We start from the raw sequence: 15,167 nt of genomic DNA, 5'->3' as shown, positions 1-15,167 counted from the left end.
GCCAGGGGGTGATACACAAAGACAGGGACAAGGAGAAGATGCTCCTTCATGTACTTAATGTCAACCCCAGAGGTGCTCGCTGGGCACACCAAACTGAGGGACTTGGGACCTGCTGCCACCTGAAGGGGCAGCATCCCCAGGGCAGGCTGGCCTCTGCCCAGGCTGAGACCCAGGCTGCATGGCACATCCCTTGCCCAGAATGCCTGCCCTTCTCCTCCCACCCTCAACCCCGCAGGCCTCAAGGCCTGGCACAAGCCTCATCCTTTTCAAGGAAGCTTCCCTTCTGAATACTGGCAGAAGTCCTGGTATCTGGTCCATTCGCCATGCAAATAATCCCACAGTCCAGGCCCAGGCTGCTGACCTCTGACCTCAGGCTCTGTGAGCACCCACCCTCTTGAGGTCTCTCCTCAAGAAGAAGAGGCACCCCAGAAGGCAAGCTAGCAGCACCCATCCAGCACCCTGCGTATGGCAGCAGACAGCCAACCTGTCAGAGAAGACAAGACGTCAAAAATAAACCTCCTGATAGCAATAAACACTAGCTGATGCCTTTGACTAGTGGCCAAGAATTTAAGAGAGGATCCTGAAAAGTCGAAAGATAGAACCTAATGGGGAGACCAAAATGGAAAGTATTATTGTTCAATTTGGCAACTATTTTCATTAACTTACAAACAGCCTCCAGCATTAAGTTAATAGAATGTGGTCTCTGTCACAGTATTATTTTTAACATTTTATGAGAAATCTGCTCAGTTCTCCCTCTTCCAAATAAGAAGACGAAGTGCCTCAAATTTGCTCCATACGAGCTGCCAGCAAACAGCTCTCACTGTGATCACTGGACACACGTGTGTAACCTTTGTGCAGTATTTACTCAGATGTCTTCACTCAGGCAAGTTCCTGTGGATCTGTTTTTCCTTCGGCTTTCATCCACAGGAGAACCCCCGCCCCTCCAGACACGTTGAGCGCTGGAGTCAGGACCCACTGTGCTTCCTTGAGGCTGCAGCAACCCATCAAGAACTGCTCGTTGAGAAGGTCCAAGCTCCTGTGGTGACTCACCCACAGAGAACATGCAGTTTCTATGCAATTTATCAGAAGCTGCTGGACTTCATCCCCAGACAGTTCTAAACAGCCTTAAGATTAAAAAGTACCAAGGCAGTGAGTCGGCTCTGGTGCACGGAGGTGACCCACAAAATAGGCTAGTCCAAGACACAGCGCTTGTCAGAGCTTTGATGTGCTGACACGCACAGGACCCTCCAGGAGTAAAAGCACCAGTGACCCATGTTGTTAGTCCCAGGGACTACGGCTCTTCAGGCCACAGCTCAGTCCCCATGCAACCTTTTGACATTTGTGTAGTCAGTTATCCCCATTTCCTAAACAAAGAGTCAGAAATACTGAGAAGCCAGGCTGTTCACCCAGAGGCTCTGTTAGGGGTTAGGCGGTCCTAGATGTTACTTCGCCCAGAGAGCTTGGAGAAGCCCAGTGGCCCCTCCTCCTGAGGCAGCTCCTGAGACATTTAGACACCCCTCCCCCCCGCCCCGCCGGCAGTCACAGCAGGTGGGAAACTCAAGTACCACCTTGTCATTGCTGGGCTGCGATGCAGGATGCTCTTGCAAGCCAGGTTGGAGAATGTGGCTGAGGCCCAAAGCCTCAGCAGGACCTCACTCTCCTCTTGTACAAGTAAGCCTGAGGGGGTGCAGGAGAGACAGGGAAACGGTGCCCCCCGGCCCCCACCGAGCTGAGGCAACCCTGTTCCTGCCCACTTCTGCAGTCTCAGGAGCCAGAAGGAAACTCCAGCGAGATGGGCAGCCACGTTCACGCACAAGACTTTTGACACAGTGACCACACCCACTAGTAAGCAGGGTCCTAGGGTCAGTCTCCATCGCTGTCCTCGGGAGAGGAATCAAGGAAGGGAGAGAGCCCCCCGCCCTGACAGCCGGATAGTGGAGACAGAGCAGGGACTCACCCCTAGGTCTGCGAACCCCAGTTCAGTTCAGTCACTCAGTCGCGCCCGACTCTTTTGAGACCCCATGAACCGCAGCACACCAGGCCTCCCTGTCCATCACCAACTCCCGGAGCTCACCCAAACCCATGTCCATCGAGTCAGTGATGCCATCCAACCATCTCATCCTCTGTCATCCCCTGCTCCTCCTGCCCTCAATCTTTTCCAGCATCAGGGTGCTGACCTCACATCCACACTAAACCACCCCTGAGGCCACTTCACCCCTGAAGCAAGCAGAGACCATGGGACTAACTGTGGGTATGGCTGCCACCTTTCCCATGAAGGATTCCAGGGGCTGGCAAACCAATCAAAACAGCATCAGTGAGTTTAGTGGGCCCTTGTTTCTGCTCTCTCTCAATATTGAGGCTGATGGGGTCAGGACAGAGAAGAGGCCCCCTCAGGATCCCCACCTCTCTCTACTGCACCCCAGGTTCCAGAATTCACATACACCCCCCTATGGGACCCCTCCTGGTAGACACAGGTCCGCCTCACTGATAGATGATTAAACATTGGTTATAGACTAGTTTTCTGATTTGGGTTCTAACTGAACAAAGTTATAAAGTTTCATAAACCAGCCTTAAAAGCCTTCTCTGTTTTATAAAACTGCTAGGAGAGAACAGTGCGGAACATTAATGACCCCCCATGATAGTAAGTGAAAACACAAAAAGCACAGAACAAAGAAATCCAAACTGAATATAGCTTTTACTACATGTGTCAAATTTCACCTAAGGGGGAAAAAAGAAAAAGATGGAATTTTAAAAGCTTTCTGCAAAAGGCTGCACACTGACCTCAGTGTTTCAAAGCAGGAATGAATGAGAGCTGCCAGTCTGGATTTTCCCACTTTGGTTTTATCCCCCACATGCAGCTTTCCAACCTGGACTCCATTCTTTTTCACGTGGACCTGTGAACCTGGGTTGAGATTCATCAGTGCACAAATTACCCGTGATTCACACCAGCCTTTTCCATCTAGCACCACTGACCCAAAGTGGATCCCAGAATGTCCTCACTAGAGTCCAACTGTCTACCTCCAGCCTCAGGACAGTAAGGCCCCTGGAGAGATGACTGAAAGAAGGGTGCTCAAGGGTGATGGCACCCATGATGCCAGGAGAAGGGGGCGCTGGGAGCAGGCAGGGTCGGGCCACCCTCTACTCATCACCAGTCGCCTTTTCATTCTGTCCTACAACAGCAAGCATCACACGAGGTTTCAGAAAGGTGACTCTGGGGCAGAAGACGCTGGGCCCAAGTCCTACACCTTCAGGGAGCTGACAGCATTTTGCATTTGCCCGATCTTTATACACACAGATGTCCCTAGGAAGCACAAGCGGTATGGGGCTGACGGTGTTGATTAATGTGCTAGGACTGCACAGATTTCAGATGCTCTGAGTCTGGGAGCAGGTGGAAAAGGTGTTACGGGTAGAGGGAGAAGCATTTTAAGCTGCATTACTCCATTTCCAGCTCACAGTAACCCTGAGAGGAAGGCAGGTCAGAGATGCGTGTCCTCACCTGGGAGATAAGTGGTCAAATGACTTGCCCAGGTTCATCCAGAAAACCTCCTTCTCCCATATCAGAAGCTCCTTCCAAAAGGTAAAACCGGGTGCCTAAGAGTCTGAGAGTGCCTCCAGCCCCACACACTTCGGTGCTATGTTTGGAGGCACGTCTCACACTGCCAGTTACTGGGCACGCGCCACAAACCAGGCACAGTGCTGAGGGCTAATGGAGGCTATCTTGTTAATCTCTGACTTTTCTCATCCTCGTTTTACAGAGTGATCCAGAGAGGAGACAAGCTAACACCTTACCGTGTTCCAGGCACTGCTCTAAGCCTATTAAGCATACTAATTCATTCAATTCTTGTAACAACCCCCTGAGCTGTGGACTGTTACTGTCTCCACTTCACAGACAAGGAAGCCAAGGCCTAGGCAGGTTCAGCAACTTGGCCAGAGTCACACAGCAGGCCCTGAGACAGAAAAAGGACCTTAGACTAAAACTAAGGGCACCTGAAGAGTGCGGCCTTTAGATGATAAGAATGTATTAATACCGCTTTATTAACTGTAACAAATGTACCACATTAATGTAATATGTTAATAATAAGAGAATTGGGGCACATGGTAACTCTTAGTGCTATGCTCACATTTTTCTATAAGTGTAAAACTGTTCTAAAAAATAAAGCCTCTTGGTTTTTTAAGAAGTGACTAACCTAGACTAGATAGGGAGACCGACATGGAGAAGATGCATAGGCCCAGAGTGCTGAGAATCAAAGGGCATCCTGAGAAGTGGGAGTCAAGAAGACAGACACACACACACAGATCTGGAAGAGTATCCACTGATTTGAAAACTGTGAAACACATAAAAAAACACACACATTTACAACCTGCTTCGCTGATAAACTCAGGGTATGTACACTGAGGGAGCGAATGCCTGGCTGGTAAGGACCAAGATGATGGACCCCAATATGCTCGCTAAAGAGTGAGGAAACTGAGGCCAGGAGAGAGCTGGAGGGGGACAGCCAAGATCCTCATCCCAGTCCTGCCTCTTAGTCACCAGGTGACTTTGATCAACTCACCGCACTTCTCTGGACACCATAGTGTCCATCTATAAAACTGGGATGCCAATTCCTGCTTACACCACAGAACTGTTGCTGCTGCTGCTGCTGCTGCTGCTGCTGCGTTGCTTCAGTCGTGTCCGACTCTGTGCAACCCCATAGACGGCAGCCCACCAGGCTCCCCTGTCCCTGGGATTCTCCAGGCAAGAACACTGGAGTGGGTTGCCATTTCCTTCTCCAATGCATGAAAGTGAAAAGTGAAAGTGAAGTCACTCAGTCGTGTCCGACTCTTAGCGACCCCATGGATTGCAGCCCACCAGGCTCCTCCGTCCATGGGATTTGCCAGGCAAGAGTACTGGAATGGGGTGCCATTGCCTTCTCCACAGAACTGTTAGGAGGCTTAAACTAGCTAACAGATCTGCTTTGACAACCCCTGCTCTCTGGGATGTACACAACCTCCTGTGGAATATAAGGTCACAGTAAAGGACAACACGACGCCCTGTTCCAGCCCAGAGCTGACAACTGGCCAGACCCCACCTCTCTGGCCAGAACACCCATCCAGTACAGTCCTTTCCCCCAAGCTGGGCACTGGTTTTCTCCTGGGAACAAATGGGAGAGACAGCCATTGGTGATCTAGACAGCTGTGGGGCCCCTGGATAGTAAAACTTGGGAACCACTGCTTTAGGAGCAACTGACTTGAAGAAACACCAAAACGAAGGAATCACAATCAGCAGCGACTTACTGTGCAGTCAGTACTTTCCCACACTGACCTTTCCCCGCAACAGCCCTGGAACCAAGGGAAAGGCATCCCCACTTCACAGATGGGAAAGCTGAGCCTGGACAGGGGAAATGAGGCAACACTGAACTTTCTCTCCTTACTCAAAGCCCCAAGAACAGTGCTGGAGCAAAGCTAGCCCTCAAATTTTGGTTGATTGACTCATGAGCAAACTGAAGCTTCTGCAAATGTGAACCCTCCCTGGACTGTACCCGAGGGCAAGCCTGAAGGGTGAGCCTGGACACTTGAGCAGCACAGCTGGGCCGGCCTCTCACCCAAGCTAGGAAAGTGTGGGGCTGTTGCTGATGAGCACTGGTTGAAAGTCAGCCATGTCCTTGCTCAGTCAGACTCTGTGACCCAGGGAAGGTCTCTGCCCCTCTCTGTGCCTCAACTCCCTTGTCAAAAAAATGGGGTCACAGTGCCTACTGCACCAACTCCCCCAAGTATAGGCAGATGTGAACATCCTCTATAAAGATGAAATGTTGTGATTAAAGGAAATTTTGTCCCCAGACAGGCAGAGGACACCCACGTCCTCATCTCAAATGCCCCCTGCACAGTATGCCCCAAACAGAGCCAGTGGGAGGGACAGTCCCCACACCCCAAGGATGATCCCACCTGAGACCCCTCCAGCACACAAAGCGGGCCAGAAGCCAATGCAGCTGGCACAGCCCACGGGCATCAACCTCAGAAATCCTGAGCCCAGAAGTGCCAATGCCGCAAGCACAGGCCAAGACAGAAGAGGTGGTCCAGCCCACCTCCGTGCAGACACAGGCTGTGCACAACTTTACTCCTCAACTGCAGGCAGGGAAACCAACAGGTCCTAGCAGGAACACAGGTCCCTGCTAACATGACCCCATAACACACAGACCAGAGCAAGCAGCTGGCCAGACTCCACTGGGGCCTAAGGTCTATCTGCTATGGAGCTGGTTTTGTCTAAGGCCCACTCAGAATCTCCTATACCCTGCTTCAACGGGCACCGTGGTAAAATCAGTCAGGTGCCCAGGCTCGGCCCTCAGAAGCCAGACAGATGCATAGCATGCTAATGCTAACTCTATCACCCAGGCCCGGTTCCAGGGCCCAAGGGGGCCAGACTCATGGGGTCTAGGAGGGAAAGTACTAGCGGAAAAGAGCAGGGTCTCCTCGAATTTTCCAGGACTGAGGCCTCACCAGGGTCTAATCAGGCCGTTGGCCTCCCTCCTCCTGGGGTCCTTCTCCCTGGCCTCTCAGGTTTCTTAAGACAAGCCCGAGCTTGTCTCCAAAAGCCCCCAGAAGTGCACCAAGCTTCAAAATCCTCTTTTCCTCCTTCCTTCCACCTTTCCCTCAACCTCATTTGTCATTATTTCACATATTCATCTCATTCTCATGGGCTATCTATTTCCATTCAGTGTTCAGAGGAAAGCAATGGGACTGGAGGCTAATTCACACTAGACTGCAAAGGACTACAGGCAAGAGGCCCCAGGGCAGGAATACCTGCGCTGGTTGCACAGGGTTGATGAGCTCATAAACCAGTCTGCTTTGTCTACTCTCAGAAGTTCTTTACTTCCTTCCGTCCTTAACCCACAGAGTTAAAAGCTGGAGGGAGTTCATAACTGTTCCCACGGCAGCCATCAGAGCAACATCTGCAGTTCCACCCTTCAAAGCCCACCTCAAGTTCCACCTCCTCCCTGGGTCTCATGGAAAGAGCGGGGCTGTGCAAACGCTGGGATGCCTATCAGGTCTCACCTGGCTCTGCAGTTCCCCTTGTGTATGTGACATGTCTGATATACACGTGTGCAGACACACGCACCTCCAGAGTAGCTGCCGCATGAAGCCAGGGAGTCTATCCGTGGGTCCCTCCCAGCCTGCTCAGCCAATGGACACTCAGTAAAGATATATGCTGGGCCCCAACATCTACCCCTGTAGTCCATCCCAGTCTCAGACACCTCCTAAAGCATAGATCTGGTTAAGGACCTTCCTGCCAGATGCTCACAGAGGCTCTGCCCCATGTGTGAGAAGCCAGCCCCCCGGCCTGGCATCTAAGCCCCTGGCACTTGTCAACCTCCCCACCTACCTTCTCTCTCACAGCTTCCCAACATGCGCCCTAATGTGTCTGTCAATGGAGTCAGTGTGCTATCTCCCAAACACTCACCACACTCTTCCCAACTGCCTGAACTGCTCACTACCTGTTTCTACACAATGAAATTTTACCCACCCTTCAAAGTCCACCTGAAGTTCCACCTCCCCCATGAAGCCCTCCTCCTTCCTTCCAAATGCCTGTGACTCTTCTGCTTCTGAACACTCAGCCCTGTGTGCACCTCCCTTGCGGTTTTCATGACGTCCTGCCTCGTCACTGGACCATGCTGCCCACCCCACCGTCATGAGTCCAGCACACATCTCGGGACACCCACAGTGCCTAGCACCAGGTCACGCAAACACCAGACCCTTGGCAAAGGACATCTACTGGCAAAGAGTTGACCCTAGGACAAGAGAGCCTCCCAGGAAAGTCTCCTGGGGTCTGTGGCCAGCCTTACACACTGCTGACCGTGTGGGCACCTGCCTTCCGCTTCCCGCCATGGACCAGGCATCGTGGCCCAGTCTAGGTAAGAGCTGTTTTTATGGCCTGGTGTCTCTAAGCCAGAGCCAAGAGCTCCTTGGAGCCATGTGACACAGAAGGAAGCTGCTCTTTGCACCCTCCAGCTCCAGCTGGGCAAAAAAATATTTTCTTTTCCATTGCATAAGATGCTTCCAATGGTGACAAGCCCAACGCTACTGACAGGAGATAAAAGCCCTGTGGGTGTGAGTTAGGAGCAGAGAGAGGCCGCGTGTCTGCATAGGACACATGGGTAGGCAAGTGTGAGTGGCAGGAGCAGCCAGCCGCACGTGGCCCCTCCAACACGCAACGGAAGGAGACATAAGGTCTGACTAAAATCAGAGCCAGCGCGATTCACCAGCAAGGCGCCTTCATGCTCTCTGCGGACGTGATCTGAGAGGAGTGGATGGTCAGGGTAACACACACGGGGCTAACCATTGCCACCCAGCCCAGCCAGGCCCCCTCTGCCAGGCTGCAGCGAGGGGCCCAGAAGAGAAGAGGGGCCAGGCTCTGGAAGCCTCAGGGGGCTGTGTGGGTTTGGGAGGTTGGCACGTAGGTTGTGCCATCAGGATAAGCCAGGGTCAAGGCTTCAGGAACCCAGGGGGAGGCCCAGCTCATCCCAGAACTCAGACAAGGAGCCTTCCCCCAGCTCCTCGCTTCCTCTCCTGTCAAGTGGGGACAGCAACCACCTTGATGTTCATATGCAGCTGCCTCGGGTCCTTCCAACAGGCCAGGCATCAACAGGCTTGGGGAACTGTAGAGAACCTTGCCCGTGCCCATTGAGACCCTGGGGCGGAGGCAGCCAACACAGGCAGGCTTTGTAAGGCTAATTTTTGGCCGATGAATTGCACCTGCAGGGAGCTAGCCTAAGCAAATCATCCTAATTAAAGAAAATAATCCTTATACATGAGGACAGTCATCACAGTGTAATTTATGATCGTAGGAAAAAAATAGAAAGCATCTAGGTAGCTGAGAACACAGAAATGATAAAGCGAACTAAGGTTTAGCTACTCAATGGAACCATTCAAAAATTTTTCAAAGACTATGATTACACAGAAAATGGTGATGAGTGACATTAACTGAAAAAGTCATGATACAGATTTACTTGTACCATTTCTTTCAATTTTCAGCTTAAATGAAGGTTGAATTTCATACTTTAATATATAAGAAAGACTCATAATGCTTTAAATATGTAGTCCAACTTCTACTCTGCCTAAATTTTTTAAAAGCTATGTGCTGGGAAGATATTAGAAAATACTCAGAGAATTAACAAAGCAGTGATGTTTATGCAGTAGTAAAGGGATAACTTTTTTTCCATTTTAATGCAGTTTGCAGATTTTTTTATGAATGTTACTTTAAAATAGAAAAAGTAAACATATTGTAACAGTTTGGGTATTGCATGGTAACACTTATGCTGCAGAAGCTTCCCTGGTGGCTCAGATGGTAAAGAAATCTGTCTGCAGTGCAGGAGACCAGGGTTTGATCCCTGGATGGGAAAGAACCCCTGGAAGAGGAAATGGTAACCCACTCCAGTATTCTTGCCTAGGAAATCCCGTGGACAGAGAAGTCTGGCAGGCTGCAGTCCACTGGGTTTCAAAGAGTCGGACACGACTGAATGACTAATGCTAACTGACTGTGTTTTATAAGGGAGAGGGGAAGAGAGGCGCTATTTCAATACACAGAAATAACCTGGATTTGGGGGACAAACTCCAGACAGGACTTCCTGAGATGTAACTCAAGGGAACACAAGCTTTTCCAAACCAGCCCTCCTGGGTGAGACCAAAGGTTTATGATCCACCCACATCCCATTCTCACTTTCCCAGAGAAAAAAGAACACTGAGAAAGAAACAAAATAAACCAAAATAGCAAGAATGTGGCAATTACACAAGAACCAAATCATCAACAAAGCACAAGACAATAGCAATTTCTATGATTGAAAACAATGAAAACAAAAAAAGGCAGCAATAGAGAGACATGACAAACCCAAGACAGCACTAACAGTGCTTTGGAAACCAAGCTCCTTCAGAAAATTACAGGAATTCCAAAGGCTCTGCCCAGTAGGAGTTTTGCAACACTGCCAAGTGTTGTGCAGCGGCCAGACTGCTGGGCGGAAACACCCAAGCTCCGTGGGAGAACTCCAGGACGGCTCGCTTTATTTTATGATCATCAAACTTTAGGAACTCCTAATAATGTGCTTCTTAGGAAGCAGACTTTAGGTGGACGGATAAATGAACCTCTAGCATCATTCACCTAAAAACCCAAGAAAAGTGTCTGTGTTTGGGTCGGCACACCTCACACAGCACCATCCCCACCTCCTGACACTGGCCCCCCCAGGGCCCGTGGAGCACGTGGAGGGACACCTCTGATCTGACCTGCTGCACAGACAGCAAGACCCAGGCCACAGTCTCTTCTCTGAAGATGTGGGCCCAGGGACAGGGCCAGGCTACTGGGCAGGGCAACGTCGGCAAGGCAGACAGGAAGCACCCTGGGTCCCTAACCACAGTCATCGAGGCAGAGAATGGACCCTGGGTCCCTAATTCTTGTCATCTGCACTTAGAGTTCACAGCCTGGTCCTGACCAGCCCCTGGGTGCCCCAAAGCATGACCTGGCCTAGAGCTTAGCATATGATGGGCAGAGACCTACCAGCTGATGAGGGAGGAGGGGAAGGAGAAGGAGGCCTGCCTCCCCCCAGATCCCCTGATGTTCTTCATCACATCTTCTGTCACTGAGCTTCTTTCAAGGCCAATCGTGTGTCCTGCACAACAGGACTGGGCAGGCCCTCAAGGCCCATCTGGTCGAGAATCTCAAGTTGCTAGTTTAACCACAAAACCCTTTGACCAAATAGAATCCTGCTCCCAAGCCTGCTCTACACAGCGACCAAAATGGACTGTGAGGAGTGAGGCGCGGGTGGGAGAGAGAGGATAAGGGTAAGACCCCTCTTCTCTCTACTCCCCAGAACTACAAAATCTCCTAGGGTGATTCCTGGAAGCCTGGACTCTTCACTAGGTCAGCTCCTGCAATTCCAGGTGGGGACAGTGAGGTCTCAGCAAAGGCACACGGGGTCAGCAGCACAGCTGGGACCAGCTCCTATATCTGTCTGCTCCCTGGAATCCAGGAGGGCAGGGCCATAGCTTCCTGCGGGCTGAGATGCCCAGAGCACCTGCACAGGGTCTGCCCAGAGAGATCACACCTGCCCACCTGAGGGGAGAGGAGGGACTGCCAGTCACTCAGCTCCTCGGTCAGCACACACGTGTGTGAGCTCCAGGGCTGTGGGGGACTCGGGGCGCTGCCGGAGCTGCACCTGGTCTCCCCACAGCATCACAAATGTCAGCTCTCCTCCCGCGCCCTTCAGGTGGGTGAGTCCCCTCTCTCTTTGGACCCGCACTCACGAAGCTCCCTGAGCCCTCGCCTGACAGCTAAGAGAACAGGCGGGTGCAGGAACTTGCCCCAGGGAGACAAAGTCTCAGCCAAGATGGATGGGCTAGATTCTCCTATGCTAGGACAACCTGCCAACAGGAACCCGGCCTCAGCCTCTGTCTCCTGAGTTCCTGCTTCACCAGGAATTCGGGCAGCGGTGCTCAGCTCCTCTCCCCCTCGGGGCTGCTGGGCAGGAGCAGTGACCTCCCAAGTGGCCAGGCTCACAGTTTGGAGAGCTGCTACCCCAAGATCCCAGAACTCCCCTCCTCACCCCTACAAAGCTCAGCTCATGGCTCACTGTAGCTAGAAATAGGAGTGGGCAGGGGGCAATACCCAGGGCTATTTGGAGGTGAAGAACCCAGAACCCTTATTTGTTCTGTATACCCCACAAATATACCCGGTAAATTTGTCCGGTATACCCCACAAATGAGACCCCCAACCCCCTACAAGGCTTCCAGTCCAAGGATAACCTGCCGGCGCTTCCACACAAGGCTGACCTATCACAGACCAGACAATCCACCTCTTCTGCCCCACAGGGACCAAAGCCCAGAAAATAACTGTGCATCAGAGTTTCAGAAAAAGTCCTCCTAAGTCATAGTGTGCACTTCCAACATCTAGGTTTGATAAGTTAAGTCAGATAAGTACAGGCTCAAACCAGAAAGATCAGGATCACAGACTGAGATACAGTGTCATTTATTCCAACCTGCCATTTTACAAATAAGCAAACTGAGTCTCAGAGAGGTGTGTGTGCGTGAGGAGCAGAGTCAGGGCTGGAGCCCAGGTGCCCCAACTCAGGGTGTCGGTCCTGCACAGCTCACACTGGGGACTCGTGAGTGGGCCCTGGGAGCTGTGCAGCCCAGGGCCCGGCCCTGGAGTCTCTGTGCAGGGAGTGCTGTACACGGAGGCCTTGGCTGCCCCTGCCCTCTCCATCGTGTGGAGTGGAGCTCTGTCTGCTCTCTGATACAGGGCACCAGCAGTACTGGAGCCAGGAAAACAGATGCAAAGTCACACGCCAGGGCCCACTGCCCCACTGCTCAGGTTACCTTTGGGCATGATCTGATGCATGGCCACTGAGAGGAAGAAGATGGAGTCGCTGTAGTAGGTCCCAGAGCCAGCACTGAAGTGCTTCTGCATAGCCTCCACGACAGGGAAGAGCTTGTCTGTCAGCACACCAACATCGTGAAAGACGACCTGCAGGAGGGCACAGGGAACGACAAGAGTGAGCACCCCAGGCGGGGACCCAGGACACACACGGGCCGTGGACAGGACAGATATGGCCTCTCCAGGGCCCACAAGAGAGGGACATGGAATCTCGAAGAGCTAAGGAAACGGGGAGCAATGGGGAGTCAGCAGAGTCCAGCAATGGGGATGGGGCACCAAGTGTGAGGATGTGTAGGCAGACACGTGGGGCACAGTGGAAGAGGAGTGGGCGCCAGGGAACGGGAGCTGCCCCCCGTCTGCCTCTGGTTCTGCAATTCAGACTGCGCCACACTGGAGGAAGCTCTGTGCCCAGAGACTGGAAACCAAGTTAAAGGATCTGGTCATGAAGTGAGGACCTTCAGCAAGTCTGGGGGCCTGGCACTGGCTCCAGCGTCGCCTGGAGGACACTACACGTGTTCTGCGTCGCAGTCAGACATTCCACCTCCCTGCCAACAGTGTGACAGGGAGAGGATCTGGCCACTAGAAAATGAAAAATGCCTGGAGATGCAGTCAACTCATCCATTGACTCAACTACCATTTCTTGAGTGTCCCAGACACTCTGGAGGTGCTGAGAGAGGTATCAGGAGAAACCAGGCACCACTTTCCTCAAAACACGTAGAGTCTAGAGAGGTCACCAGCAGCTCTGTCACAGGGCTCTGCAATTTATGAAACCCTCTCACACACACACAGATCCCCACCACAATCTGGCCTTCAGCAGGCAGACATCCAACTACAACTGAGAAAGTAGGTACTCAGAGATGTTACACTCATCCAAGATCACAGCGCTAACAACTGCCAGAGCCAGAACTGAACCGTGGCCTCCAGACTCCAAGCCTTACACTCTTTCGGCTCCACACAGCTCCTCTTTTCCAGTGACCCACAGAAGAAAACATCAGCAAGATCAGCGATTAGAGACAGGAGAGCCTCCTGAGTCAGCTTCCCTTGTTTGGCATTATTCCAGATGATCAGCCCATCCCACAGAGAGCCCCAGCCTCACATGAGACATAGATTACCATGCGCTCTGCTCACATACGTCTTGCAAGCCTTCCCTGTTGCTCGTGTGCCCCGCAACACCCAGCACATTCCACTGCAGACAAAAGGAGCTCAATAAATGCACCCAGGCCGGAGCCCAGATGTCCCTCCTCCTCCTCCTTCAATCCCCCCACGAGATCTGCAGATGACTTTCCACCTCCATCTTCCCTGGCAGCTAACAGGACAGGACGGGCCTGCGAGGTGGCCGCCACCTCGACTCCAGGGTCAAGGACCTGTCCAACCAGGGTGCCGACCATGAAAGGAGGAGCCCCATGAGGCCCCTGTCTGGCTTGCTGACACTGTCAGCAGGCCTGCTGCAAGAGAAATGACAGATGTGGGCAGTGCCCGAGAAGGCCCCAAGCAGGTAGGCTCCGTTTCATCACTTACCTCTGCCCTTTCCCTCCACCTGCCCAGGTTCCTCCCAGGCCAGCCCTCGGTGCCACCCGCCCAAGCCTGCAGCCCCAGAGCTGTCAGCACTTGGACGGCCAGAACAAGCACATCACAGCCCTGCAGCGGACAGCTGCCCTGTCTGCTTCCCCCTCCTTTAGGTTCTGCTTTTGGCCAGAAATCTGCTTTTGTCTTAACTCACTTAAGTGTTTCCTTTTTATTCTCAGATCCACTTAAATTTCTAAAACACTATTAAGCAAAAAAATCCTTTATACTGTGTTAGCCCTCATCATTCCCTATCTGTAAGCCTTTAAATTTTTTATCTCTTCATAAAAGTCTTTTTACAACTTCTTATCATTTGTCTCCTAATGTGCTGTTTGCCTTTATCCTTTTTCTGACTTTTTTTTTTTCCTTTGACTTTTTCCCCTTTCTGTGACCTCTCAACCTGGGTTTCCCTGGTAGCTCAGCTAGTAGAGAATCCACCCGCAATGCAGGAGACCTGGGTTCCAGTCCTGGGTTGGGAAGATCCCCTGGAGAAGGGAATGGCTACCCACTCCAGTATTCTGGCCTGGAGAATTCCACGGACTGTATAGTCCACGGGGTCACAAAGAGTCGGACACAACTGAACGACTTTCACTTTCTTTTCCAACCTGGGATGTGGAATCCAGACCAGTTCTGCTGTTTCTCAACACAGGTGCCAAACTCTGGCTTTGGCCTTGACAACCCCACACACATTGCTCCCCTGACATCCTGGCTGTACGGGGGCCACACACTCCACAGGCTTCCCCACCTCCTGTCTTGCGCCCTCCAAACCAGCCTCTGTTGTAATGCAAGATGAATTTTCCAAACATGCAAATTCATCTCTCTTCCTCTTTGGCTTCAAAACTTCCACTGGCTCCTCAGAGCCTTGGGTCACAGTCCAAATGCCCCAGCAAGGCCCCACACTAGTGGTTCCAGCTGCCCCTCAGCCCTCCCCTCCCTGGGCGCTGAGGGGAATTGAACCAGGCAGTCTCCACCCTGCCCGCCACACCTTGGTGTCCTGTGCCCTACGTGTTTGCCCCTGCTCTTTGCACCGTCTGGAACGACCTCTCCCAGCCACCATCTGCCAGGTAAACTCCAACCAGTCTTCTACTTCGGCTCAAACACCCACTTCTGGCCTCCCCCAAGACTTCCCACAATGCGTCAGGCTGTCCTGAGCACCCTGTGTCACAAGGAGGGAGGCTCCACTTCCCCGTCTGTCTCCTCTGCAGGTCCT

The 15,167-nt window shown here is 52.2% G+C and overlaps 1 protein-coding gene across 1 annotated transcript in view; it reads right to left on the bottom strand.

Annotated features, from left to right (window-relative positions):
- The window catches only part of XXYLT1 (xyloside xylosyltransferase 1), a 180,344-nt gene that overhangs the window by 139,497 nt on the left and 25,680 nt on the right, over nucleotides 1–15,167 (bottom strand). The window contains exon 2 of the mRNA XM_069557365.1: nucleotides 12,337–12,484. Within this exon, the coding sequence (XP_069413466.1) occupies nucleotides 12,337–12,484 (148 nt within the window). The remainder of the gene's footprint in view (nucleotides 1–12,336; nucleotides 12,485–15,167) is intronic.

The sequence above is a fragment of the Ovis canadensis genome, chromosome 1, assembly GCF_042477335.2.
Source record: "Ovis canadensis isolate MfBH-ARS-UI-01 breed Bighorn chromosome 1, ARS-UI_OviCan_v2, whole genome shotgun sequence".
Classification (NCBI taxonomy): Eukaryota; Metazoa; Chordata; class Mammalia; order Artiodactyla; family Bovidae; genus Ovis; species Ovis canadensis.
Note: the sequence above shows the minus strand (reverse complement) of the source record. Positions and strands in the feature narration are given on the sequence as shown.